Genomic DNA, 25762 nt, shown 5'->3' with positions numbered 1-25762 from the left:
CTGATCCCACTGATTTAACGTAGTGTCAATGCTGTTTAATCCAGAGTTGAACAAAACAATAAAATCCTCATCTGAAAATTTACATGAGAATACATTTTCAGTTAAACACAAGAAGTGCCTTTTTGTGCTTGTTGTTTTTGGTTTTTTTTTTACATTTTAAACAGAAAATGCCCCTTTATGGCTTTCTCGCTCTACCTACTAATGACAGCCAATGTTACACAAGTGAAGATACAAGAATAGCAGACATCAGTAAGCAGGACGAAAGCATAGATGCATTCAATCCTCATTGGAGAAGAGTCCCGGAGTTCTGCATGACTCAAAAAACTACAAATAAAACAAGACAGTTAGGACAAGAATCCATCAGCTGGCTGTGCAGTAATGAATGTGACTCGAATCAACCCAAAGTCATAAATAGCAAGAGAACTTGCTCCAAATATTCTGCAGATTTTCATCTTCAGGCTCATGACAGATATGGAATGATTCATTCATCAGAAAGCAAATCTGCATGCTCTCATTTCGACATCACAGGCTTAGCTGCTACTATTTGGGAACCCAGTAGTTTAGGAGCAGAATCTGATCTTGTTGTTGACTGCCGTATTCCTCCCTCAGAACTTTTAGCCTCTGCCAAACATCAGTCTGGAGCTTGCATTTCTCTCGCTCTCAGAGAACACAGTAACCAGATCCCCCAAATTTGTGCCCAGATTCCAAACCAGCAGTTAGATGAGAGAGCTACGAATGCCAGTCAGAGACCTCTCCCAGAGTCCCATGTGGGAACAAAGCAGAGTTATGGGCTGAGACATCTCTTCAGCAAATTCTCCAGTATTTACAGTGATACCAACTATAAAGTGTTTAAGCGTAGCTGGTTTTCTAAGCAGATCAAAGGTCTGGCCAGTCTGTGTGACAAAAATGAGACATGTACACAAATGGTGTCATTTGTGAAAGACTTTCCATTTATTAAAAAAATACAGTTAAATCTTCTTTTAGGTGTGAAGAAGAATGGCTTCCATGATGCAAGTATCAGTCCAGGAAGTCCTGTGCAAAAAGATGAAGATATGAAGTTCTTACACTCCGGCATTTCCATTGATATGTGTACAGCAGATCATTCTGAGAGATATACTTACTTTCCCAGAAGGGGAAAACTGGAAACTAGCCTTGTGCTTAAGCAAAATTTTGTGTGCTTTTCAGATGGGCTTCTGAAATTGCAGCTGTGCTCTCAGGATGAACTGTTGCAATATGTGACCTATATCTTGCCAGAAATTTGTGCCAAACCTGATGAGTTAAAAGGAATCTACTGGATTGCTGTAGGAAACCGTAACAGAACTGGACCAGAGCCTGCATGCTTGCTTTTACTAGGTTCAGTCCTGTATGCCATTATTACATCAGCCAGTCCACTGGAGAGCAGTCAGGACTCTCTGGAAATTTTTCATGTTTCCCCAATTACTACATTAAGAGAAATCCAAATTGGCTATGCTGGACAGAGCATCAGACTTTTGTGTTCTAATGAAGAAAATATAATGAAAATATTTACCTTTAACAAATATTTCACACAAAGAATATGCCATGACATACTTAGCCTTGTAATATCATCATCTGAGTCTGCTTACTTAAATCACCCACTCCTGAAAGGAGATCTGTTGCAGCTTTCACTTGACTGGGCTTCAGCAATCTCCGATTTGGTTTTTGAAAATGGTTTGCGTCTCTCATGCAGCTTTGAGGCCAATTTAGCTGATCTGGTGTACATGCTCCATGGAAACATGGGAATCAACAAGCCCCCTTTAGGAGAAATTCAGATACTGCTCTATACAACAGTAAAACTAGAGGGCAAAATCCGATCACTAGTCCTTACAAATACTCATGTAGGTCTTGTAGAGGAAGAGAGTATCTTCTGCCCAGTTCCTAGCCCTTTACATTCCCTGGTTGACCAATTGCAATTTGACAAAATTCAGCTGCGTCATTTGAGTGAGCTCAAGTGTATAGTTGTCCTGGAGAAAGAAAATCTAATCGAAATTGAGCTTGTATTTTCTCGTGCAGGTAAGGTTGGCTGTGATTCATCCCACAGTTTGGCTTGCATTTCTCAGAGAGAGGCATTTACCCAACTGAGAACTGTTTCACACTTTTGTCATGCCCAACCTAGCACTCCACCATATATCTGGAAATTGACTTTCAGTTCAAATGAAGATGCCATTAAGCTAATGCTGCATTTGACAGGACAGTAAATCTGGGTGCTTTTTAGATGTTATGTTCAAAAGAATGCAAATCAAATGTGTGTTTTCATGTAAATAATCTCTCAGATGAGACACATACTTAAGTCTTAGCAAGCAGGGCTGTGTTAGGGAAATAGTCATGCAAAAATTTCAGCTCAGAGTTGCTTTACACTACATCCAAGATGTATCTGAAATTTAAACCACAGAGCCTAGGACTTGCCAATTAGAAGGTCAGCGGTTCGAATCCCCACGACAGGGTGAGCTCCCGTTGCTCGGTCCCTGCTCCTGCCAACCTAGCAATTCGAAAGCACGTCAAAGTGCAAGTAGATAAATAGGTACCGCTCCGGCGAGAAGGTAAACGGCGTTTCCGGGTGCTGCTCTGGTTCGCCAGAAGTGGCTTAGTAATGCTGGCCACATGACCCGGAAGCTGTCTGCAGACAAACGCCGGCTCCCTCAGCCTATAGAGCGAGATGAGCGCACAACCCCAGAGTTGGTCACGACTGGACCTAATGATCAGGGGTCCCTTTACCTTATTGGTGTTAAGCATCAGTTTTAAATATTCTTTATGGTAGGAGAGGAAGGCACTAATATCCTCATGCCCTCTTTCGGACAAAAAATATAGGAACTGAGTTTTGGGTACTTCATGTTCATGCACTTGTATCTTCAATTCGGAACACTTTCATATTTGGGAAGGCATGACTTTACATTGGAGATACAATGACAACCATCAGTAGATGTGGCAACTGATCTGTGTGTGAACAGGGAAGATTTAATACAACACTAGCAGTCAGAAGTCATGTAAAGATTTGCTTCTCTGCCTTAATCCAAAAATGATTTAATGGAAAGCAACAGCTTGTCTGCGGGTTTAATGCTGATGCAATGATTTCTCCCTTTTGCTCCTCTTGAATAAAACTTTTGCTGCCTTCACTTTCATTGGTACATGATCTGATTGCTAGGGTGTTTTTATTTCTTGTTTCTGTGGACTGCCTTGAAACTGTCAATGCATAGCTCGCTTATTAGTGTGTAAATGCTGGGACAGTGTGTATATACTGAGACACAAAAATAAAATGAAAAACCACCCGATTCACTTTTCAAACATTACAGTCCCCATGTGGAGATGAGTTGCCTTGACAGGGAAAGTAATACGTGAAACTACCATAAGAAACAATTATGATATCTGCCCTGAAACCAGCATTTATTTAAGTATCAAAGAGAAAAGTGTTATGAAATTAATCTTCATGCTATGTCCTCAAATGACACCTTTATGCTCATTACGGCTAAATCTTTCAACAGACAGAGTCATAATATCAATAATAGCCTTAAGGAAAAGTAGCCACTGAGCTGGGTTTTCTTCTTTTAAATGGCAAGTTACCATTCTAACGCAGCACAAAATTCTTGAGGGAAAACTTCATTTTGTAACTTTTTGTTGTTGCATAAATATGTGGAACTATGACAAATGTGGATACCCACATACTTTGTTTCTTGTTTTTTAAAAACAACAACAACTACTACTACTACTACTACTACTACTACTACAGTTTGTAATGGAAGTGAGACTGTTCAGTGTCTTACTGGTTTATTTTCCCATTTTATATGCTATTTTCATCCAAATTAGCATACTGCTTTATAAAAGATTGCAGGCAACATCTTCAAGGCATCATGCCGTAAAGAATTTGGATTAAACTTTAATTAAAGAGCCCCCCCCCCCATTTCCCCATGCCACAATTCGCTCCCATTCGGCAGGGTCCCTGGACCTTCAATGGAACATTTTGGAGTTCTTAGAGCCAGTGCCACAGGGAGGAGGGAACCGAAAAGTCAACTTGCAGCAGCCCTGTTATGTGCATTTTACCCTGAAACCAACGTCACATCTGCAGGTATATGGCCCAGGAGAGAAATAAAACAAATACAGGCCAAGGATAGCTAATTTTGGATAGAGTTATCCTAGACATCTTTGTTTAAGGAAGCCCCACCAATTCCTTGCAGTTTTGACCCAGAGAAGTGTACATATTGCAGCCTTACCGTGTAGAATGATAATTTATTTCCTGCCCTTCCTCTGAGGTTTGGCTTAACTCCCAACTTCCAAGTTTAGATGGGTGGTTATCAAGAAAGCAGCCTTTTTTGTGTTGGCACCCTGTTGGTGAACACATTCACTTGGTGCTATTTTCTTTTAGCTACCAATTTAGTCATATATTTTTTATTTTATCAAGTATTTGATATTTTACATTATTATTATTTTTGGCGTTGCTTCTGTTTTTAATTTTAATGTAGGTTTTTATTTTCTATTGGCTAGTTTTTAATTTATGTTTCTGATCTCTCTAATCTTCCTTGTAAACTTTCTGAAGTTCCAAGGCTGTATTTTTAAAATGTGTGCATATGCAATCTAATTAAATAGTATTCAAAAGATGTCCAAGAGGTGGTTTGGCTTCCTCCTCCAGCACCAGCCTGTCATATTAGCTCCAAAAATGAGGGAGGAGGGAGGCAGTATCCCTCCCTCTTACATTCCGTATTTTTCACTCTATAGGACGCACCTGACCATAAGACGCACCTAGTTTTAGAGGGGGGGGACAATGAAAAAAAATTCTCTCCCTCTCTGCGCAGCACCCTTTCAGCAAAGCGGCAGGAGAAACCGTGCCCCTTCCATTTCTTCTACCACTTCGCTGAAGGGGCGCTGCGTAGCTTTCCCTCTCTGCGCAGCGCCTCTTCAGCATTGCTTTCGCTGAAGCCATGGAGCCTGCATTCACTCCATAAGACGCACACACATTTCCCCTTAGTTTTTGGAGGGGAAAAGGTGCGTCTACATATTCTGTGAGCTGCCCTGAGATGGTGGTATATAAATTCAATTAATAATAAGAATGTGGAAATGCTTTGTTCTTATGCATGCTACAGTGAGGGGGAAAAGTATTTGATCCCCTGCTAAATTTGCCTGTTTGCCCTCTGATGAAGAAATGACCATTCCACAATTTTAATGGTAGGTTTATTGTAGCTGTGAGAGACAGAATAACAACAGGAAAAACCCCAGAAACCCAGAGGACAAAGGTCAGAGATTGATGTGCATTAGAATGAGTGAAATAAGTATTTGATCCCCTATCAACTAGCCAGATGTCAGGCTACCTGGTATCTTCACTATGTAACGAGCTGAGATTAGAAGCACCTGCTGTAAGGGAGAGGTCTTTTACCTGTAATTCCAGCTCGTTACAGTACCTGTACAAAAAGACACCTGTCGACAGAAGCAATCAATCCAGCAGATTCCAAAGTAGCCACCGTGACCAAGACCAGGGGATCAAATACTTTCCCCCCCCTCACTGTATGTATTTATGTGTATGGAACCAGCCCATAAAAGGATGTTTATTTCCCGAGCTTTTTCCTCCCAAAATGAGGGTGTTTCTGTTCCTGAATGATAAAAATGTCGATTGCTACAATGATCCATCAAGACACTTGACAATTTTCAAGTAGCCTGTGGGCAGGCAACGATTGGGAACCACTTCCTTAGTCTCTGTGCTACCTTCTTCCCTTGCATGCAGAGAACGGGCAAAGATGGTTTGTCCTTGCCTGCAAGCCAGGGCCACAAGCTAGGTATGCAAGCAAGCACAAACCATCATTGGTTGTTTGGATGGATTTGCAAACTATTAGCCGACACAGACTGGGAATAGAGACTTCTAATCTCTGCATATGAGGGGAGGTAGGAGCTCATAAGTTGAGGACTATGCGTGGCTCAAGCAGGGCTCATCATGTTTGATTTAGCTGGAGAAGAGTTGCCTGAATAAGTGATAAAATCCATGTTTTCCACTCATCCCAGAGTCTAGCTGGCTGATAGTTCTGCCCTCCCTGGTACACTCCTGCCTTATATGAGGCCGTTCATAGACTGGCTCACACACATAGTTTGTTTTAAGGTGTGATTTAATGTGACTTTCCACCTTGGCCATAGTCTGCACTATTTCTCTGACCCTCTCACGGCACAGGTCTCTGCTGTTTTTTATCCCTCCCAGAACACCATTAAAGAGAGTGTGGTGCATCTCCCTCCAGTGTTACTCTATATAGGTTTCCTCCCGCTGCTAGTTATTTATCACTGTTTCCTTAAAAACAAACAACCTTGTCGATATAATCTTGCACGGCTGCCATGCATTCTGAGTCCATGCAGCTTTGATTTATTTTTAGAGACCCATCCTCAAGACACTACTTCTACAGAACTATCTAACCAATTCTTTTGTTGTTTGCTACGTTAACATTTCTGTGTGCTGTTATTTTGTCAAGCTTTGCTAAGCCTATGCTTGTAAGATTTTAAGGACTCCTCAAGAGTGAGGTCCGTTCTATACAGAGATGTTCTATAGGTGGTGTCAAGTAAAACCACCGAATTTGTTGTGCGTTTGATCGCTTACATTGTCTAGGGCAGCTACCCAAGTGCTATCTGGAGATAGTGAGAACTTTCAAAACCCACATGGTTTTATGATGAGAAGCACTAAAATTTGCAGTGTCAGTAAGCATAGGCCTTGATTTCATGGCTTAAACTACATCAGTTGATAAAGCTATTGATGCCTGTATGATTTTTAAAAATAGTTTTTTATAATAATAGGAAGTCTTTTTTCGTAATCTTGTGCAGATTGCTACTTTCACCATATGCTGAAATATTTTAATAAATATGTTAGTAAAATCATAGAAAAACCAACTGAATGATCAATTTTAAGGAATAGCAAGTTGCCAGCTTTCTTTAAGCTTTCCTTGATGCAGCAAAGGTTACTTTCTTTCTGATCAGAAAGGCTTGTGACTACGGATTGCATTCTGAGTTTTCCTTCTGTATATGGAGAGGATCCACTTTGTGGAAGAGGCTACAATCCAGTGGAGGCTCCTACTGGAAAGTAATTTTCACCAATTCCTCCTTTCCTTTCAGGACCCTGCAACATCTCCCACATTGTTCCAGAGGTTCTCAGAACCTCTGTCAGAGATTTTCAGGAGAAAGAGGAATTGTCAGAATTTGTTTCCCCACCTCCTTCCAACAGACAGGCTTTTAGATGTGTTTCTTACATGATCATAAAAGTGGTTATAAAGTTTTATTATCTGTTTTTCATTGTGCTTAAGGTTGCAAAAAGAGTAAACAACACTTGCAGAGATTATTTCCATTTTCCTCTCTGCCCCTGAAAGAACATTCGCAAGAGGATTACCACTTGCTTCTCATAAACCCTCCATTTAATAATAATAACAATCTTACTTTATTTTACTTTTCTGTCAGAAAACGTATTTCTGGCCTTACAGACTGTTGTTCATGAAGTGATGCAGGTTTTAATTTGTTCTTCCTGTTTGATATTCATTTGATAGCGAATGATCTGTCGCTCTGTTAAAACAAACCCAGATGACCTAAAGAATCCAGTTAAAATTAGTATTCCACGCTATGTCCTTTGTGGACAAGGGATGGATGAGCACTGTGAATATGAAATAAAGGTAAGAAATTTAACTTCTTTTTAAAATGAAAGGTGTGTGTGTGTGTGTGTGTGTGTTAGAGTGGGAGGAGAGACAGAGAACTACAGGGATTCATGAAGAATCTAAGCTAGATGCATTTATTATAGGAAGCTTAAAACCACGGGCACTCTCTATGGATTTTACTATTATAAAATCAGCTCTGCATTCTGTTGTCAGTTTGCCCACTGAGTCAATTGTGCGGATGTGGCTCTCGTGCAAATCCTGTATCAATGAGTTCATTTATTCCCCATGTACAAGATGAGCCAGTCCCGATAATAATAGTTTGATGGGAGAAAATTGTCCATTGCAGGGAGCCATAGTATCTGTGTTTCTATATATGCTTCATTCATCTTAATTTTGCTATTTTCTTTTTCACCGCTGCATAACAGATATCAGTCCTCGATGAGACGTGGACAGTATTCAGGCGGTACAGTCGGTTTAGGGAAATGCATCAAACATTAAAATTAAAATACCCAGAGGTAAGTTTCTAATTAATTTATATCTACATTTGTATTCATCTTGCCTTTTCTGCTCCAGGAACACACAATTTATTGTATTTCCACTAAAAATGATCCTTTCAGGATCTCTGCTACCATGATTCAGTCTTTTACTTACCTGTTGTTCCTTTTCCTTCTTTTGTCAGAGAAAGCGCTGGAAGGATTTTTGTGCTATCATTTACAAGGCTGTGTGTGTGTGTGTGTGTGTGTGTTTGTTTCACTATGAAGCCTACCAAAATTACAGAAGGATTTTGTTGTTTCTTATAATATCACTGAAACAAAAGTTCAAAATAGATATTTGGGGTGTTGGTTCCTTCTGAAATTTTTGAGTGTAGAGGAATTCATGAACATACTGAATCTTTCTCTGCATTACCTTTTTACCGTTTCTCTTGTATTTTCCCAGCATTCTGTTGTAGTTTTTAATTGTGAAAAATTCTATGTAATTTTCTGGAAACATGCATTTAATATATAAATACGATGATTTGCAGCATAAAATAAGGATTTGGAAACATCCTCGGTTAAAAAGAAAAAAAAAGTGCAGAAGAAAAACTAAGCAGTGGATCATAAAGTGCCTGTAATCCTCTTTATTCCACAGCTTCTGTTGGTTTCCTAGTAGCTGAGGGAAAACTTGGGGAGATCAGTGCAGGTCATACAATATGATAGTAGCTTTCCCCAGTCAGTGTGAGAATCTTAAAGGGGAAAGGATGGCTGCCTCCAGATGATCATTGTAGAGCTCAAGAGTGAAAAAGGGCACAATGATGCAGTTATGTCCTCTTTTTCAGGACAGGTGTTTTATCCATTAAGAACAATAGTTGCTTGGAGGTAATCTTTCTTTGGACATTTTATTCATAACTCTAGTGAAGTGAACTTCAGAGTATTAGAGGATTACTGCATGATGCAGTATTCAACTGTCTGCCTCTTCTAGTATTGGTTTATAAATCAGTTGTGCACATTCACCACAGAAGTTCACAAATGTCTTCTGATCTAAAGTTACAACAGAAAGCACATTCTCTCTTCACTACAAAATGACACACACACATCCCTGCCGCCAACAGTGTTTTAATAATGTAATTGACTGAGGTGTCTTTTTGAGTATTTGTAGTTAAATTAGTTAAGAGAAGCAGATCTTAAAGGGAAATGTGCTAATTTAACAGTACAGTGGTACCTCAGTTGTCAAACGTAATCCATTCCGGAAGACTGTTCGACTTCGAAAATGTTCAAAAACTGAGGCGTAAAGGGTGGTCGGCAAAGTCAATGGAAATAGAAGAAAAACACACAGCGGAAGCTGTTTGACTTCTGAGGCGTGTTTGAAAATGGAAGCAATTACTTCCAGGTTGTCAGCATTCGAAAACCGAAACGTTCGGCTTCTGAGATGCTTAAAAACCGAAGTGCCACTGTACTAAAATTCAATTTCTATATATGCTTCGTTGTAGAAGCTCCCGTGTTTTTGTTGTCGTGTTCCTGGCCATTGACAATTTTCTGAATCCCTGGTTTATGGTATAGAAGTACCTAGTAGTTTAAAAATGCATACAATAAGCCTGCAACGTATGAGCATTTAACTTGTGTGCATTCAGCTTTACACGCTTGGCAAAAAAAGAAAAAAGAAATGGAAAAGTGGGGAAGGCGTCCAGGAAAAAAGACTTTGGCAATCCCACCTGTCACTGAACCCAGTGTGCTTTGACTATATGAATTTTGGCTTTAGGCACGTTCCCCAGTTCGTAGCCCCAACATAAGTTGCAGGCTTATTGTATTTGCATATATTTGTAAATGAATATAATGCAGTTTAAATGTCTCTGTGAAATGGTATGCTTCTGTATGTGCACTTACTTTTTGATCCAACCCCATGATTACAGAGGTTTTTGGTGAGCTTTAAAATAGCACTCTTGCTATTTAAGTAGAAGAATGGTTAAAGTTCCATAAATTCAAATATCTAATGTCAAAAGTGGGGGGGGGGGGGCGCAGAATCCCAAATCCTGTGCGCTCATTATTTTAGCAGGGCTCTTTTTCACAATCTTCTAACTCCAGATTTATATTTATTGTACATAGAGAAATGCATGCATGCTTGCTTAATTTATGCAATGTCCTGTAGAGGTGAACTTTATAGCTCATTAGCTGTTCAGTTCTGGGCTACTGCCTCTGTATTCTTAATCTGAAGATGCATTTCATGTTTCCGCCACCGCATTTCCAAAAGAAGTGTATTGAAATATTGATTTATCATGGGAGGTAAAATTCCAACAGTTTATTAAAAGAGAAGTGCTGTCATCTTACAGTTTTGAAATTTTGCAGCATATTATTTTGTTGAGTCAGATAAACAAGTTGATGTTGATGACCATATGAATGCATCCAGTCAAAATGTTGGACGTGCTCACTTCAAGACTAATAATGTTGGTGGTGTCAAACACTAAACTTTGGGTATTAATTATGCATTTGGTATTAAATCATGCCTAAATGTCTGCTGGCATTTAGAGACTCATTATTTCCTGACCTTGTAGCATGTTAGATTAAAATGGCGCTTCACAACACGGTCCTAATGCTATAAAGAAGCAATGTGCATGTTGACTGCATAGAATCAACACTTGAGGAAAAGTGGACAGCAAATAGAAATGGATAAAATGGAAGGGGGAAGGAAATTAAGCTTTTTGTTGACCCTAAGGATACACACTGAGTCATTCTGTTGTGCTTTGTTATTTATATTTCCATACAGTAGCAAAGAGCTTATAAATATAATTCGGTTTATGAATTCCACCAATTAATAGCTGAATACGCTCGGTTATTTTATTCTATTTATTTACAGGGCTGTACATGGTGTTTATTTACCAAGCCTCCTCCTCATCCTTAAGAAACCCTCACAGGATCTAGAAAATTGAAGCCATTATTGATTGGTCACCAACTCCCTCCTTCTGGGGCAAGGTCCTTGAATGGGTGGTCCAGAAATCCAAGCTGAAACAAATTTTCTAGATCCATTTCAAGCTGGGTTCAGGTCCGGCTTGGGTATGGAAACCGCCTCAGTTGCCCTGTAGGAAGTTCTCTGTCAGGAGAGAATCTGAAGAAGCCTGTCCCTTTTAGCCCTGATCTCTCAGTGGCTTTCAATACCATGACTGTGGCATTTTTCTGGAGAGACAGGTGGGTGGCAGGGTCAGCCTAGCCATTGGGTAGGGTGAGGCCGCCGTCTCGGGGTGGAGAAGCGGTACCAATTTCCAGCAAGGTCTCGTCAAGATCATGCGAGATCTTGCAGAGCATGAGGGATCTTGCCTGAAGTCAGCACCAGTACCCATGCTGTGAGGCAAGAAGTCACTTTCCATTTCTCCTCAAGTGGCAAAACAAGATGAGGGCCCCTGGGGGATGGCATCCCTCAGTCGTGTTTCCAGGTCTACTTGGATGTTGTTTTCATGAGGTGGTGCTTGGGGACTGATGTTTGGCCCCATGGAGCCTTCAGTTCAATTTTATCTCTCATGCTGCTTAACATCTATGTCAGGGAAGTGACTAATAAATTTAAATAGTAACAATAATAACAATAAAATTCCAGCTGGTACAGATTTCTTGCCTTTGCTGCTTGTCTCTCAGTTCCTGATGTTGAAGATCTCCTTCTTGACAATATTTCCCTGGTTTTGGGGTGTATTGCCAATGTTGGTGATTTGAGCTCTAAAAAGAGCAAAGAGATAGTCATTGCAGAAGACCTTAGGCTTATCTGAAATTTGCTTGTTATATTTTTGGTTAATCAGCTCTTTGTGCAATTTGTATAAACACAGTATAGATTTTCTAAACTTAAATACCATTAAAAATGCTTTGGCGTAAAGCAGAAATTGCACTCCCCTCCCTTTTCCCTTTCTGAAGATCTGCTGCTACTACTCACACCAGATTTAACTTAAAGGGAGGTTGTTTGTTTGTCTGCAGGTATATTTCTATGTGACAGCTGTTCTTTTAGACCCTGGGGCCTGCTATTAATTCTGAGAAGTCAGAAACACACCCATCTCATCAACACTAAGAATTATTGCTATCCTTTGATGAGCTTTCATTATTAGCATTTCTCAGAGGCAATGGTGACTGAAATTTACAGCACTGTTTGGTCTCATAAGACAAGAAGGTTTCATAAATGCTGCCAGATGTTACCCAGCTGAGCTTCTGTGCAGTGAGAAAATCGTCTTTAGAGGGGACTGTAAAATCATCTTTGGAGGGGCCTGCTAATGTGGTTATGGAGATTTTTGTTTCACATAGAAGCCAGAGTGTGAGACCCTGTCAATTTCAGGACTGTGACTGGAATACATAATGACCACACCAGTCAGAACCTAGTCAATACATTCTTATCAATTTAGTGGGGGAAGCCGACTAAAAAGCAAAGGATTGTGCGAGCATAGCCTTACAATAATTTATAATTCTTGCCTGTTCTCCTTTGATAATCACATTTATAAAATCATAGAATACCGTAGAGTTGGAAGGGAACACGAGGATCATTTAGTCCAACCCCCCTGAATATTTTGCCCAATGTGGGGCTCAAACCCATGACTCTGAGATTAAGAGTCTCATGCTCTACAAACTGAGCCGCAAGCAAATGTTTTAAGGTATGAAGAGTGCCAGTATTGTTGTTTAGTCGTTTAGTCGTGTCTGACTCTTCGTGACCCCATGGACCAGAGCACGCCAGACACTCCTGTCTTCCACTGCCTCCCGCAATTTGGTCAAACTCATGCTGGTAGCTTCGAGGACACTGTCCAACCATCTCGTCCTCTGTCCTCCCCTATTGGTCCCTGCTTAAAATTGTTTTGCTTTTAAAACACTCCTTTGGGGCATTAAAGAGGGGTGGGGGGGAATGCTACTACAACTGTGTTGAAGGTGTTAGGTCACGAAAGAACTATTCCGGGCTTTAAGAAGATTATTTATTTATTTACTTCTGCATTTGTTTGCATCTTTATTGGTATTTATTGGTACTTTATTTATTTGCTCCCTCGGCCAATAAAGCGAGATGAGCGCCGCAACCCCAGAGTCGGCCACGACTGGACCTAATGGTCAGGGGTCCCTTTACTTTTACTTTACTTATTGGTATTTAAAAACTAATAGCGTAAAATAATTGTAGCATTTCCATTGTAAATGGAAAATATAAGCTGCTCTGTTGCATGTAAATACTCAACTGTCCTCTTTAGTTGGCATCCCTGAAAACTGTTTGTGTAGTGCAGTTGATTAGTGCAATTTGGACTAAATGGATTTCAGCATAAATTAGGTTAAGTGTAAAAATTTGGGAAGGTTTCAGTCCCCCCCAAAAAAATTCTCTATTATTTTGCTCAGATAAATAGTACAATCCAGATAAAATTAAGCATTCCCTTGCTGCAGGGATGGGAGGAATTTGACCCAGATTAGAGCATGACAGGAGGGAGGTATAACTCCTAAACTCTGGAGAAGCTATTTGCTGATCTGCTGTTCCAGTTCTGATTGGAGCGCCGGCGACAGCTTTTGCAAAAAGGAAAAAACAACAGTATTATTTGTTTGTTTGTTTGTTTGTTTGTTTGTTGAATTTATATACTGCCCTATACCCGAAGGTCTCAGGGCGGTTCACAGAACAAAAACAGAATATAAATCCATCATATATATAATCAAAATAAAAACAACAACCTCAAAAAACCAGCACATTTTAAAAGGGCACAGGATGTCAGTCAAATTGAGAGAAGAGGCACATAAACAAATAATAATATTGCACTTGAAGTAAAACAAAAAAAAACCTCAACAGGAAGTTGAGCAGCAGCCTGTTGTACACATGCTTTTAAAAAAGTGTGTGTGTAATGTACTGTGTCCCTGGCCCTCAGTGAACAGCTGGAAGTTACATTTAAAAAACAAAACAGATGATCGTCAATATAGATATGTTAGATATACATTCAGATTGTAGTAGTTAATTCATTACTATGCTGGATGAGTACAGTGGTACCTCAGGTTACATACACTTCAGGTTACATACGCTTCAGGCTACAGACTCTGCTAACCCAGAAATAGTGCTTCAGGTTAAGAACTTTGCTTCAGGATGAGAACAGAAATCGTGCTCCAGCGGCGCGGCAGCAGCAGGAGGCCCCTTTAGCTAAAGTGGTGCTTCAGGTTAAGAACAGTTTCAGGTTAAGAACGGACCTCCAGAACGAATTAAGTACTTAACCCGAGGTACCACTGTATTTGGAAAGAGAAATTTATCGTTACCTAGGAAAGATTCCAAAAAAAAATTGGCCACATATAGAAAAGCTATGTTCAGTTCTAGAGAACAGAGGAACCAGATGTTGGGAAGAGTCAAAGTAGTACACAGTACATAGCTGAGCTATGGAATCTTGTTGCCACAAGATGTGTTGATGACCACCAACTTGGACAGCTTTTAAAAGATTAAAAGGAAAGGCCACCAATGGCTACAAGTCATGGTGGCCAGATTACCTCCAACATTGAAAGCAGCAAAATACCTTTTGCTGGAGTTCATGAGTAGGAGAGGGCATTTGTGCCCATGTTCCGCTCCTGGACTTCCCTACAGGTATCTGGTTGGCAACTGTGAGAACAAGATGTTGACTATAAAGGCTGTGGGTTGGATCCAGGAAAGCTTTTATAGATCCCTGGCTTGCACTCTTTGGATCCGTGGGACTCTTTCATAAACTTGAATATACCTAATATATATGTATTAACATAGCATATCTTGAAATCTAGTGGACATAGCTGAGCATATCCTGAAGCATATCACCTCATCTGTCTCCTGAGAAATCTCTATGTGGGACAAGAAGCTACAGTTAGAACTGGATATGGAACAACTGATTGGTTCAAAATTGGGAAAGGAGTACGACAAGGCTTTATATTGTCTCCCTGCTTATTTAACTTATATGCAGAATTCATCATGCGAAAGGCTGGGCTGAATGAATCCCTAGCCGGAATTAAGATTGCCGGAAGAAATATCAACAACCTCAGATATGCAGATGACACACCCTTGATGGCAGAAAGTGAGGATGAATTAAAGAACCTTTTAATGAGGGTGAAAGAGGAGAGCGCAAAATATGGTCTGAAGCTCAACATCAAAAAAACAAAGATCATGGCCACTGGGCCCATCACCTCCTGGCAAATAGAAGGGGAAGAAATGGAGGCAGTGAGAGATTTTACTTTCTTGGGCTCCGTGATCACTGCAGATGGTGACAGCAGCCACAAAATTAAAAGACGCCTGCTTCTTTGGAGAAAAGCAATGACAAACCTAGACAGCATCTTAAAAAGCAGAGACATCACCTTGCCAGCAAAGGTCCATATAGTTAAAGCTATGGTTTTCCCAGTAGTGATGTATGGAAGTGAGAGCTGGACCATAAAGAAGGCTGATCGCCGAAGAATTGATGCTTTTGCATTATGGTGCTGGAGGAGACTTTTGAGAGTCCCATGGACTGCAAAAAGATCAAACCTATCCATTCTGAAGGAAATCAGCCCTGAGTGCTCACTGGAAGGACAGATCCTGAAGCTGAGGCTCCAATACTTTGGCCACCTCATGAGAAGAGAAGACTCCCTGGAAAAGACCCTGATGTTGGGAAAGATGGAGGGCACAAGGAGAAGGGGATGACAGAGGACGAGATGGTGGACAGTGTTCTCGAAGCTACCAGCATGAGTTTGACCAAACTGCGGGAGGCAGTGGAAGACAGGAGTGCCTGGCGTGCTCTGGTCCATGGGGTCACGAAGAGTCGGACACGACTAAATGACTAAACAACAACAACAATATATATGTATTAGCATAGCATATTTTGAAATCCAGTGGATATAGTTGATCATATCCTGAAGCAAAGTAAAAAGAGCTGGTGGCGCTGTGATCTAAACCACTGAGCCTCTTGGGGTTGCTGATCGGAAGGTCAGCGGTTCGAATCCTCACGGTAGGCTGAGCTCCCATTGCTCTGTCCCAGCTCCTGCCAACCTTGCAGTTCGAAAGCACGCCAGTGCAAGTAGATACTGTATTTTTCCGTGTATAAGGCAATACTTTTTGCTATTAAAAAATAGGCAAAAATTGGGTGTCCTCTTATACACGGATAGGGAATGCAGAGGGGTGACATGTGATTAATGGCAGCAGCAAGCAGGAGATTGGCAGCGACGATTGGGCGGGTGATTGGTGGCTGCGGCAAGGTCTGCTGGCGATTAGCTGTGGCTGTGGCAATTGGGCAGGCGATTGGCAGCTGCGGCAAGTGGGCGGGTGTGGGCTGTTGGTGGCAGCGAGCGGGCAGACAATTGGCGGCTGCAGCAAGGTGTGCAGTCGAAAGTGGCGGGCAGGCGGGTGAGCGATTGGCGGAAGTGACCTCCCCCACCCCCCAAAAAAGCTAAACAATTTAATTTCCTTAATTTTGGGTTTAAAAAATAGGGGTCGTCCTATACATGGCGGCGTCTTACACACGGAAAAATACAGTAAATAGGTACCGCTGCGGCGGGAAGGTAAACAGCGTTTCCGTGCATTCTGTTTTCCATCACGGTGTTCTGTTGCGCCGGAAGCAGTTCAGTCATGCTGGCCACATGACCCGAAAGCTGTCTATGGACAAACGCCAGCTCCCTTGGCCTGAAAGCGAGATGAGTGCTGCAACCCCATAATTGCCTTTGACTGGACTTAACCGTCCAGGGGTCCTTTACCTTTACCTTTACCTTTACCTTATCATGAAGCAAAGTAAAAAGGGCTGGGGCAGTGAACACATAAGGATAAAACTGGTATGACTTGAGGGAATAAACTTGGTTCTATGGTAAATTTATTTCTGTAAATAGCTCGTGGCTTTACTAGTCCTGATTTTTTTTGTAAGCAATTTAAAATCCAGTTAAGGCTCCATAGTGTTTATAGCACTATAAAAGGTTTGCATGAACTTCTAAATTGCATTCCACTCACTTTTTATTAGAATTCTGCGTATGAACACTACCTTAGACTACTTATAATGAACACAATGGTGAAGTCATTTATCAAATGATGTTACCTATCATCCATGATACTACTAGTGTTTACTGCTCTATCCAGCTAGGCCCCCAAAAAATTGCTTTTGGGAATGAAAGATGTCCCTAATCTGGATAAAAGTTTTCTGCAGAATTTAATTTGTTTCCTTAATAACATCGGGCAGACCGATGTTAAAATAATAATGCAATAAACCATGGTGTCTAGATCTCCTCTACAAGTCTGTGTGGAAGTGGGTGGGATTCTGCTCATTTTTTTCTGGCTATGGAAATCAAGCCATGCTGTCATTTTTAGTTTAATTAATGTCTACTTAGCCTATGGTGAAAATATTGTACCATAATTTATAGACCAGATATTAAGCGTGATGCCATCAGGAAATGGAATTTAACAGAACAATTCCCAATATAAAAAAGAGAGCACCCCTACTTTTGGGGGTTGGCAAGGGGAAAGAGATCAGTTTCCATTCGGTAGGTCATAGCCAGTCATGCACTTACTTCCGTAAATTGCAGATGTGACAATAAGAAGCCCTGCATCCCATCATTGTCACCTCCCAAGACAGTACAAGTGGTTCAGGGACCTAGGCCATAAGATTTGGTGTTCTTCAAACAGAACCAAGGACAGCAAACGGACGAAAGAAACCCTTGATTTGATTGAACTGTTGTGTTTCAGAAATATGACCTGATCTGAAATAGGTGATAGTCTTCTCCCTTATAAAAAGTTTGAAAAAGGTTTTACTTTGCCTTAATTGGCTTTTTTAATCAAATGTTTGTTCAAATTATATTTCCCCTTCTGACCTGTTTTAGAGCTGCTTGCTGTAAGAAGCTATAAGTAAGGCAGTTTTGCCTTTCTTACCCTGCCTCTTGAAAGCTCCATAGAAATGTAGGCAAAAGCTGTTTTATCCTCAAATAAGTTACTGGAGAAATCTTCCAAGGCAAGAAAGATAAGAGTTGTCAAATTTCCAAATATATAGTGCTACTTCCAACTTAAGAACTTTTTTTTTTTTTTTTGTCCAGTTCCTTTACTCGAGGAGTTTCAGGACTTCTCTAGAAGATGAGGCTTGAGTTACTTGTTTAAACTTCAAAAACTTTAAACTAGGACACTTTCCCCCCTTTTCATTATAAGCTCAAAAGTAAGTGAAGCAGCCCCTGACTATCTACAGAAAGAGACCACTTCTGATTTTTCTCGAATCAGACATTGGAAACCAGGACAAAGGATCAGAAGTCAGACATAGCCCTTGAAAAACTGAGAAAATCTAGGCCTGAAAATGTTAAATACCTTAATGCTTAAAGTGACATTATTTTAATATTTCTCTCTGTAGATTTGAAAGGCTAATGCACAAAAATCAAGTAATAATGAAACATTAAAAATTATTTCTGCTCATACTCTGCTTCTCTTTTCTTTAAAAGTTCCCCCTCTCACACCCCCAATCTGTATTGGGGGCACTAAAACAGACTTTCTTCTACTTTGAAAATGAAAAAAAACTGGCACTGCTTTTTTATTATTTCATTTATTTATAGTTGCATTTATATCCCACCTTTCTTCCATCATAATACCTGAGGGGTATTTGTGTGTGTGTGTGTGTGTGTGTGTGTGTGTATTATTAATATATATGTCTTATAATACATGTGTTCTATGTGATGAGATGGAGACATCAGCTGCTCCACATTGTGCCCCTGCCTCCTGAATACAATCTTTGGTACGTCTATCTATGCTGACTGCCAAGGCACTTCCAGTTCAAGATGCTGACTTTGAATTTTAAAGCCCTTCAAAGCATAGAATCAACACATCGTAGAAACCACCTCTGCCTATTTTGGCTGCTATCATAATTACATTCCTCAAATGGGGCCCTGCTTCATCTTTCATCAGTGCAAGGAGAAGCAAAGCCTTTATCATAATTGCCAGAGGCTGTGAACAGTCTTCCTGCGGAGTTCTAAAACTGAACTTGGTAGCTGCCTCTGGAGAAAGGCTGCAAGGAACACCTATTTCAGCTAACTGCTGTGGCTCTGTGGGTGGCACGAACAAAGCCTGAGTCAGTAAAAACTGCTTTGGGGTGTTGTTGTTTTTTGTTGCATTCCCCCTGCTATCTTAAGTACCATTTTGCTTGCTTGCTTGCTTGGAAGCTGTTTTGAGTCTATGACAAAGTGGCTTAGAATTCTAGGCAGTTCTAAAAAATTGTCTCCAAAGAATGGAAGAAGGATTGTTAAGCATATCGGGTCGGATTCAACTAACTGGTCTTGCTAGCAGAAGCCCATGCAAGGGTTTACACAAGCGCAACAGAACTTCTCCCCCTCACCTCCCCCCATGACCCTCATTGGCTCGGGTATCTGTGGAAACCCACCCCCCCAAAAAAACAGCACACAGGGGGAGGAGAAGTGAGGTGGCTCCATTGGGCTTAGGCTGATGGAACATTTGTAATGTTGAATTCCTTCCCCTAATTGCTTTTTTGCATTTTAAGGCCTTACTGCTGAATTCATTTGCTTAAGTATAAGTCCCACTGAACCAGGTATGTCTGACATAATATTGCACTACAAATGTTTTACAAAAGAACTGAGGAGGTCTTGTGTATACTAGATTATAACCTATGGTTTAGGTTATAACCATAGGTTATAATCTAGTATACGCATGACCTCTTCAGTTCTTTTGTAAAACATTTGTAGTGCAATAATATGCCAAACATACCTGGTTCAGTGGGACTTACACTTAAGTAACCTTAAGGCACAAGACTCTGTGATAGTTTGGCTGACATAGTGTCAGGGCTGCCTCAAGTCTCAGCTCACAAAAGACCAACGCCAATTTCTTCTTATATACAAAAGTGTTTATTGCAGTTCATTGTTTGCTTCACATCCGAGGCGCGCAGCCCCACGTCTGTTACCCTTAGACCGTTGAAGTCCCCTCTGAGTCAGTCCCTCCCCTGCACCAGTTTAAGAGGCTTGCGCTGCTCCACCTCTTCCTCTCTTTCCTTTTCCGCAGGGTCTTCCTGCCCGCTGGGGTTTCGCCCCTCCTGGATTCCCCTGACGCGGAATCCCCAGATTGCTCTTGCCCCCTCCTGCGGGCTTTGGGACCTGGCTCCTCCTCCGGGCTCCCTGTACTTCCGCGCGCCTCCACATTTGAACTTGGCGCGCGCGCCCAACCTCTAACTTTCCTTTTGACAGTTACACTACTCCCTTCACTACTCCCCTCCCCTTCCGGGAGGGTGGCTTGCTCCGACCTCCCTCCCTTCTCTGCTGCCGGAGCTGCTTCCCCTGATACACTGGAACCTCCACCCCCTTCGCTGCACTCTGGCGGGGAGGCTGGTCCTGACGCCCAGCTGCCACTTTGGGATCCCCCGCTGGCCCCCTGCTCCTGACACGTCCCCCCTGGGGCTCCCCTGGCCTTGACCACCGGCGCCCCCTTCTGGGAATCCTCTGATTCGCTGGAAAGACTCATGGAATCTCTTGAGTCATTGTCATCCTCTTCCTCGCTGTCCTGGGATTCATCCCCATCGCTCTCCATCTCCTGCCTACCCTGTGCCTCTGTCCCTGAACCCCTGACACATAGGCTTGTTCTGCCCACAATTATATTAAAAATGAGTTTGAGAATGCTGTTGCCATTAATGCTGTACAAGCAAGCTACCCATGTACATCCTTTCCCCTCTGTATCTTATTTCATAGTTGCTAAGAACATTTCTCAGTTGATTCATTCTCTGTTGCGTCTTGCAGCTGGCTATGTTAGAATTTCCTCCCAAGAAGCTCTTTGGAAACAAAGATGAACGAGTCATCGCAGAGCGTCGGAATCACTTAGAGGTAATAGAATTTTATTTTTATTTTTTTAAAACTACTTCCTTTAGATATATTTACACGGTTCTGTCTGCTTGACCAATAGGAACCATTTCCATGTTGTAGAAATTAAATAGCCCATTGGTAAATGGGCAATCGCGGCTGCTTCATTTGGCATGGAAGATGGCAACAGTATATCATAAAGTAATGTGGCACATAGATCAGAAATATTCTTATGGTCTTGTAAAGAAGCATCGTAGGAGTTGTAGGAAATATGTTCATTAGAGGGCTAAGAGGTTGGGAATGAGATGAGTATTTAGAACAGAGGGAAGATTTTATAGATCTTTTTGATTCTGAATTATTAACTTGCTCTTTTGGCTCACATCAAAAGTAAAGGGAGCTTATATAGACCCATAAGAACGCCCCACCAAAATATGTATAAGGGCAGTAGTTTTATTAGACCACCAAAATATCACAAAACAGTATGCAAAATTTCAAGTTCTCCAGAATTCTCATTATAAAAGTGTGACCAGATGCAGACTCTGTGGCCTCAATACCAGCATTACACACACACACACACAAACACACACACACAGAGAGAGAGATAGAATATTACTATATGTACTTCCATTTAATGCATTGACTATTCATGCATGGGACAGGCACTAACTAATAACTACTGTATCTCAGAATAAAGAAAACAAAATTCTCATAGAATCTTAGAGTTGGAAGGGTCCTGAGGGTCGTCTAGTCCAACCCCCAGCAATGGAGGAATCTCAGCTAAAGCATCCATGACAGATGACCATCCAACCTCTGTTTAAAAACCTCCAAGAAAGGAGAGTCCACCACCTCTCATGGGAGTCTGTTCCTCTGTCAAACAGGTCTTAGTGTCAGAAAGTTTTTTCCGAATGTTTAGTCGGAATCTCCTTTCTTGTAACTTGAAGCCATTGGTTCAAGTTCTACCTTCCAGAGCAGGAGAAAACAAGCTTTCTCCCTCTTCCATGTGACAGCCTTTGAGATATTTGAAGATGGCTACCATATCTCCTCTCAGTCTCCTCTTTTCCAGGCTAAAAATGCCCAGCTCCTCATCAGGCTTAGTTTCCAGACCCTTGATCATCTTGGTTGCCCTCCTCTGCACACATTCCAGCTTGTCAACATCCTTCATAAATTGTGGTGTCCAGAATTGGACACAGTATTCCAGGAGTGGTCTGACCAAGGCAGAATGCAGTGGTACTATTACTTTCCTTGATCTGGACCCTGTACTTCTGTTGATGCAGCCTAGAATAGCGTACTGTACAGTCCTCTCTTGGCAGTATAAATGTCTAACCATGCTAGAGGTGCAGGACCACATGGGCTTGCCTCACCCGTCAATGTTCTCGCATTCAGCAGGAAGATCTGGAGGAGGGTTGCATATGACCCACCAAGAGCTCAGGGGGAGGGGATGACAACAACATGGGGACCCCCAGCAAATAGGCAATATATTTAGTTCCCCATCTCCCGCACATTCCCCCTGCCCTTTTACATTTCCCCCCAGCAGTTGCATATCATCATTGGGCTTCCCCAAGTTTTCAGCAATTCGTTCTGAACTGGAGCTCCTAAGAACACCCCAAAACACGTCCTTTTAAAGTGTGTTTTGCCGCTTCCAAGCGCACTATTAATAGTACCAGTCTGAAGGTGCCTGCTATGCCGCAGCCAGAAGATCAACGCTCACATCGATTGCTGCCAAAGGCATCCCAGCAGGAAAACAGCACAGCAATCAGCATAATTAGGTCAGCATTCAGACGAAAAGTAGCTCTCATTGTGGACTACTTCTGAGGGCATCTCAGTGCTAGAGAGCCAGCTTAACAGCAGTCAGCAAAACACCATCCGGTTAGGAGGCACTGGTGGAAATAAAATAGAAGTGAAGCAAATTAAACTTCAGGGGGATGGGGGAGGGGATAATTGGAAGCCAACCAAATGAACAGTGTTTACATCAAACAGCCCGGCTGGTCCCTTCATTTCACATAGAAAGTCAGTTTATTCCATAAGCAGACGATCCCATTCGTCTGAGGTCAGTAGGCCAAGACAAGTTTTTCTTTGTGGAACCGGCTGGCAGCAGCTGAGATACTGTCTCTGCTTGTCACCTCGAGGGATAGTGCAAAAGGCCATTAGCACCAGGTGGCTGGCTGTAAAATTTGAGCGCTACTCCTTGATCAGGAAGCAAGGTTTGCTGGGCTTTGAAAATTGTCAGCTGTAGATATCAGCATGCAGCTGGGAAGCAGAGAATGACATCCCTGTCAGTAAATGTTTATTGCTTTGATGAAGGATGCTTCTCACCTAGTCAGTAGCCTAGTAGTATTGTTTGCATTCTCCTGGTAGTTTGCAAGCATCTGGCTTTAGCAAATTTAATGCCTGTGTAGGAACCAGTTTCTGTGCAGGAGAATCCATGGTGGGATGTGAACCTCAGTGAATGGTGGTTTGGTAGTTGTTATTGGAGGAAATGTGTGGATTCAGAAATAGCCCATGGTAAAGCAGAATCCCGTTAACTGGTACAGTTCTTTCATTTTTAGCTTTCTGTGAAAAGCTTTCTCTCACATCAGACTGCACAGAGCATTGAAAGGTATTTTTTCCCATATGGGAGTTAAAAGTATTTCAACTGGAAATTAAAATGAAATATAAACAGTAAGATTTCTCAAAGATTTAAGATTTTTTGGGTCAGAAAATAGTTATGCAGTAATGTGTTCTGTCGCTACTACTGTTCACAGTAGTCAGATAAGACTTCGAAGAAAAAGTTTCTAAAAGAACTCACTGAGCTAGCAAAACAATATCTGTGGTTTATCAGTCCAAATTGCAGATAGGGATACACAGCACTCCTCTTCGCAAAAAACTTCCCTGAATATAGACGTTAGGGAGAACAGTTCTGCCTATCCTTTTCCCTGACACCCTAGTTTTCTGTAGGCATGGATTTATTTATTTGGTGAGGTGGAGCATTCATCATGTCTGCCCCCATCTGCAGTCTGAAGTGAAGGCACCTAGACATGAGTTTGCCAGCTCAGTGAGAACTAAGCCTAAATCTCTGGCTTATTTTGTCAACTTTTAATTTAGTGGTCTATGAGGGCCTGTTGCATGGTAAAACTCTAAATTAATTGTTCAGCAGTTTAAGTACTGCAATTTAACTTTAAAGCCACCCTTGCTTAATTAAATCTGTCTTGACTGACACAGCCAAGAATTTTGTTGATTAAAGTTAATGAATAGAAGTTAATGTTGTTTATCCATTCATGCCATTTGATAACTATAAATAGGGAAAAGCTGTTATTATTTGACTGTTTTTAAAACCCTGGCTGTGCGGGTGTGTGTATTTAAAGAAGGGAAAGTAAAGCATGCCAAAATTTAGTATTAAAATTACTCCCCTTGAAAAGTAGCAACTTAGCTGCCATTGGACACCTGCACCAGCTTTGTTAAGATGCAGTCTTTTGGACATCACAAAATGAGCACTGAACAACTCTGTGCTTGGGATATGGCTGTGGATGTGTAGCTACTGTTTATAAAAGTTGCACCAAATGGCTACAGCATTATGAGACATATGGAACATGTAAATCCACATTATAACATCTTATTACATCATATATGGTACCATATTTAGGGAAGCTGTTTAATGTTTAGGGAAACTTTTAATGTTTGATGGACTACTGTATAATAATAATAATAATAATAATAATAATAATAATTTATTATTTATACCCCGCCCATCTGGCTGAGTCTCCCCAGCCACTCTGGGCAGCTCCCAATCAAGTGTTAAAAACAGTACAGCGTTAAATATTAAAAACTTCCCTGAACAGGGCTGCCTTCAGATGTCTTTTAAAGATAGGATAGCTACTTAGGATAGCCCTCTGTCTGGTTCCCTGTAACCTCACTTCTCGCAATGAGGGAACCGCCAGAAGGCCCTCGGCGCTGGATCTCATTTTAATATTTTGTTGGAAGCCGCCCAGAGTGGCTGGGGAAACCCAGCCAGATGGGCGGGGTATAAATAATAATAAATTATTATTATTATTGTTGTTGTTGTTATTATTATTATTATTATTATTATTACATATGTGTCGGGTTTTGCAGGCCAGCTTGTCAATAAAAATACCTTTGTTCAGCATGTGATGGTTATAGCAGCCCACACTGTAACCCGTCTCCAACATTTTTGTGACCCGTGTAATGCTGACTTATTGCTTCATTGCACATCTAGCAGTAATTGACTTCTGTCTGTACTGCTGGTAGCCGCTGCTTATCCTGCATCTGTTTGTATGGCCACCGTGACATTACAAAGTGTGGTACTGCACTGATGCAGCACACTTTGTTCATAAGCATAGCTTTCTGTTACTGTTGTCTCCTGTTCTCAGAAAATACATCAGTTTAAATTAACATGCTTGTGAGTCAATTTGTTGGTTGACATCGCAAATTTGCTACCTTCAAAGGAAATTACCTAGGAAATATTCTTCTCCCCAAGTCTGGCTCCAGAGTGTAGAGTTCAGTGTGTTCCAGAACCACAACAAAGGGCACACTGTCAGTATTGGCTATTCCAAGCAACTTATATATTAACTTTTTTGAAACAGGCATGGTATGATTTTGAAACTGGCATGGTATGCTAGAAATCTCAACTTGGCCGTCTGGCCCAGAGCCTTTGCTTTCTTAATGGATCATTACTTTTCCTTTGTTTTCTTAATGGCTTATCTCCTAGGCAATTGATTACCTTTTGAGGAAACTAGCCTGTCTTTAGCTTTTAGCTTTTAACATTTGCTGGGTCCAGGGATTAAGTGCCTAGCACCCACAAAGTCATAACATAAACTCATAACAATAAACTTCCTTTGTCGTAATGATTTTCCACTTTCCTGTTTCCTTTGGCCCAGTTGTATTTAGTGCTAATTAACACAGCCATTTCTTGTCATTAGGTGCTTTTCAGATAAGTTACGTCTTTTTGGAATTGCATGT

General features: G+C 41.2%; 1 protein-coding gene across 5 annotated transcripts in view; it reads left to right on the top strand.

Moving 5' to 3' along the window:
- Nucleotides 1-25762, top strand: part of KIF16B (kinesin family member 16B) — a 116269-nt gene that overhangs the window by 75315 nt on the left and 15192 nt on the right. For 4 of the 5 annotated variants that reach the window (XM_080998897.1, XM_080998896.1, XM_080998898.1 and 1 more), the window contains one exon: nt 165-3148. In XM_080998897.1, the coding sequence (XP_080855023.1) occupies nt 165-2216 (2052 nt within the window). In that variant the 3' untranslated portion in view covers nt 2217-3148. Of the gene's footprint in view, nt 1-164; nt 3149-7514; nt 7638-8044; nt 8135-20749; nt 20834-25762 lie in introns of those variants that run through there. The other variant, XM_080998900.1, reaches the window with a different exon arrangement.

This window comes from Podarcis pityusensis (assembly GCF_964106645.2).
Source record: "Podarcis pityusensis genome assembly, chromosome: 3".
Classification (NCBI taxonomy): Eukaryota; Metazoa; Chordata; class Lepidosauria; order Squamata; family Lacertidae; genus Podarcis; species Podarcis pityusensis.
This window is presented reverse-complemented; position numbering and strand designations above follow the sequence as displayed.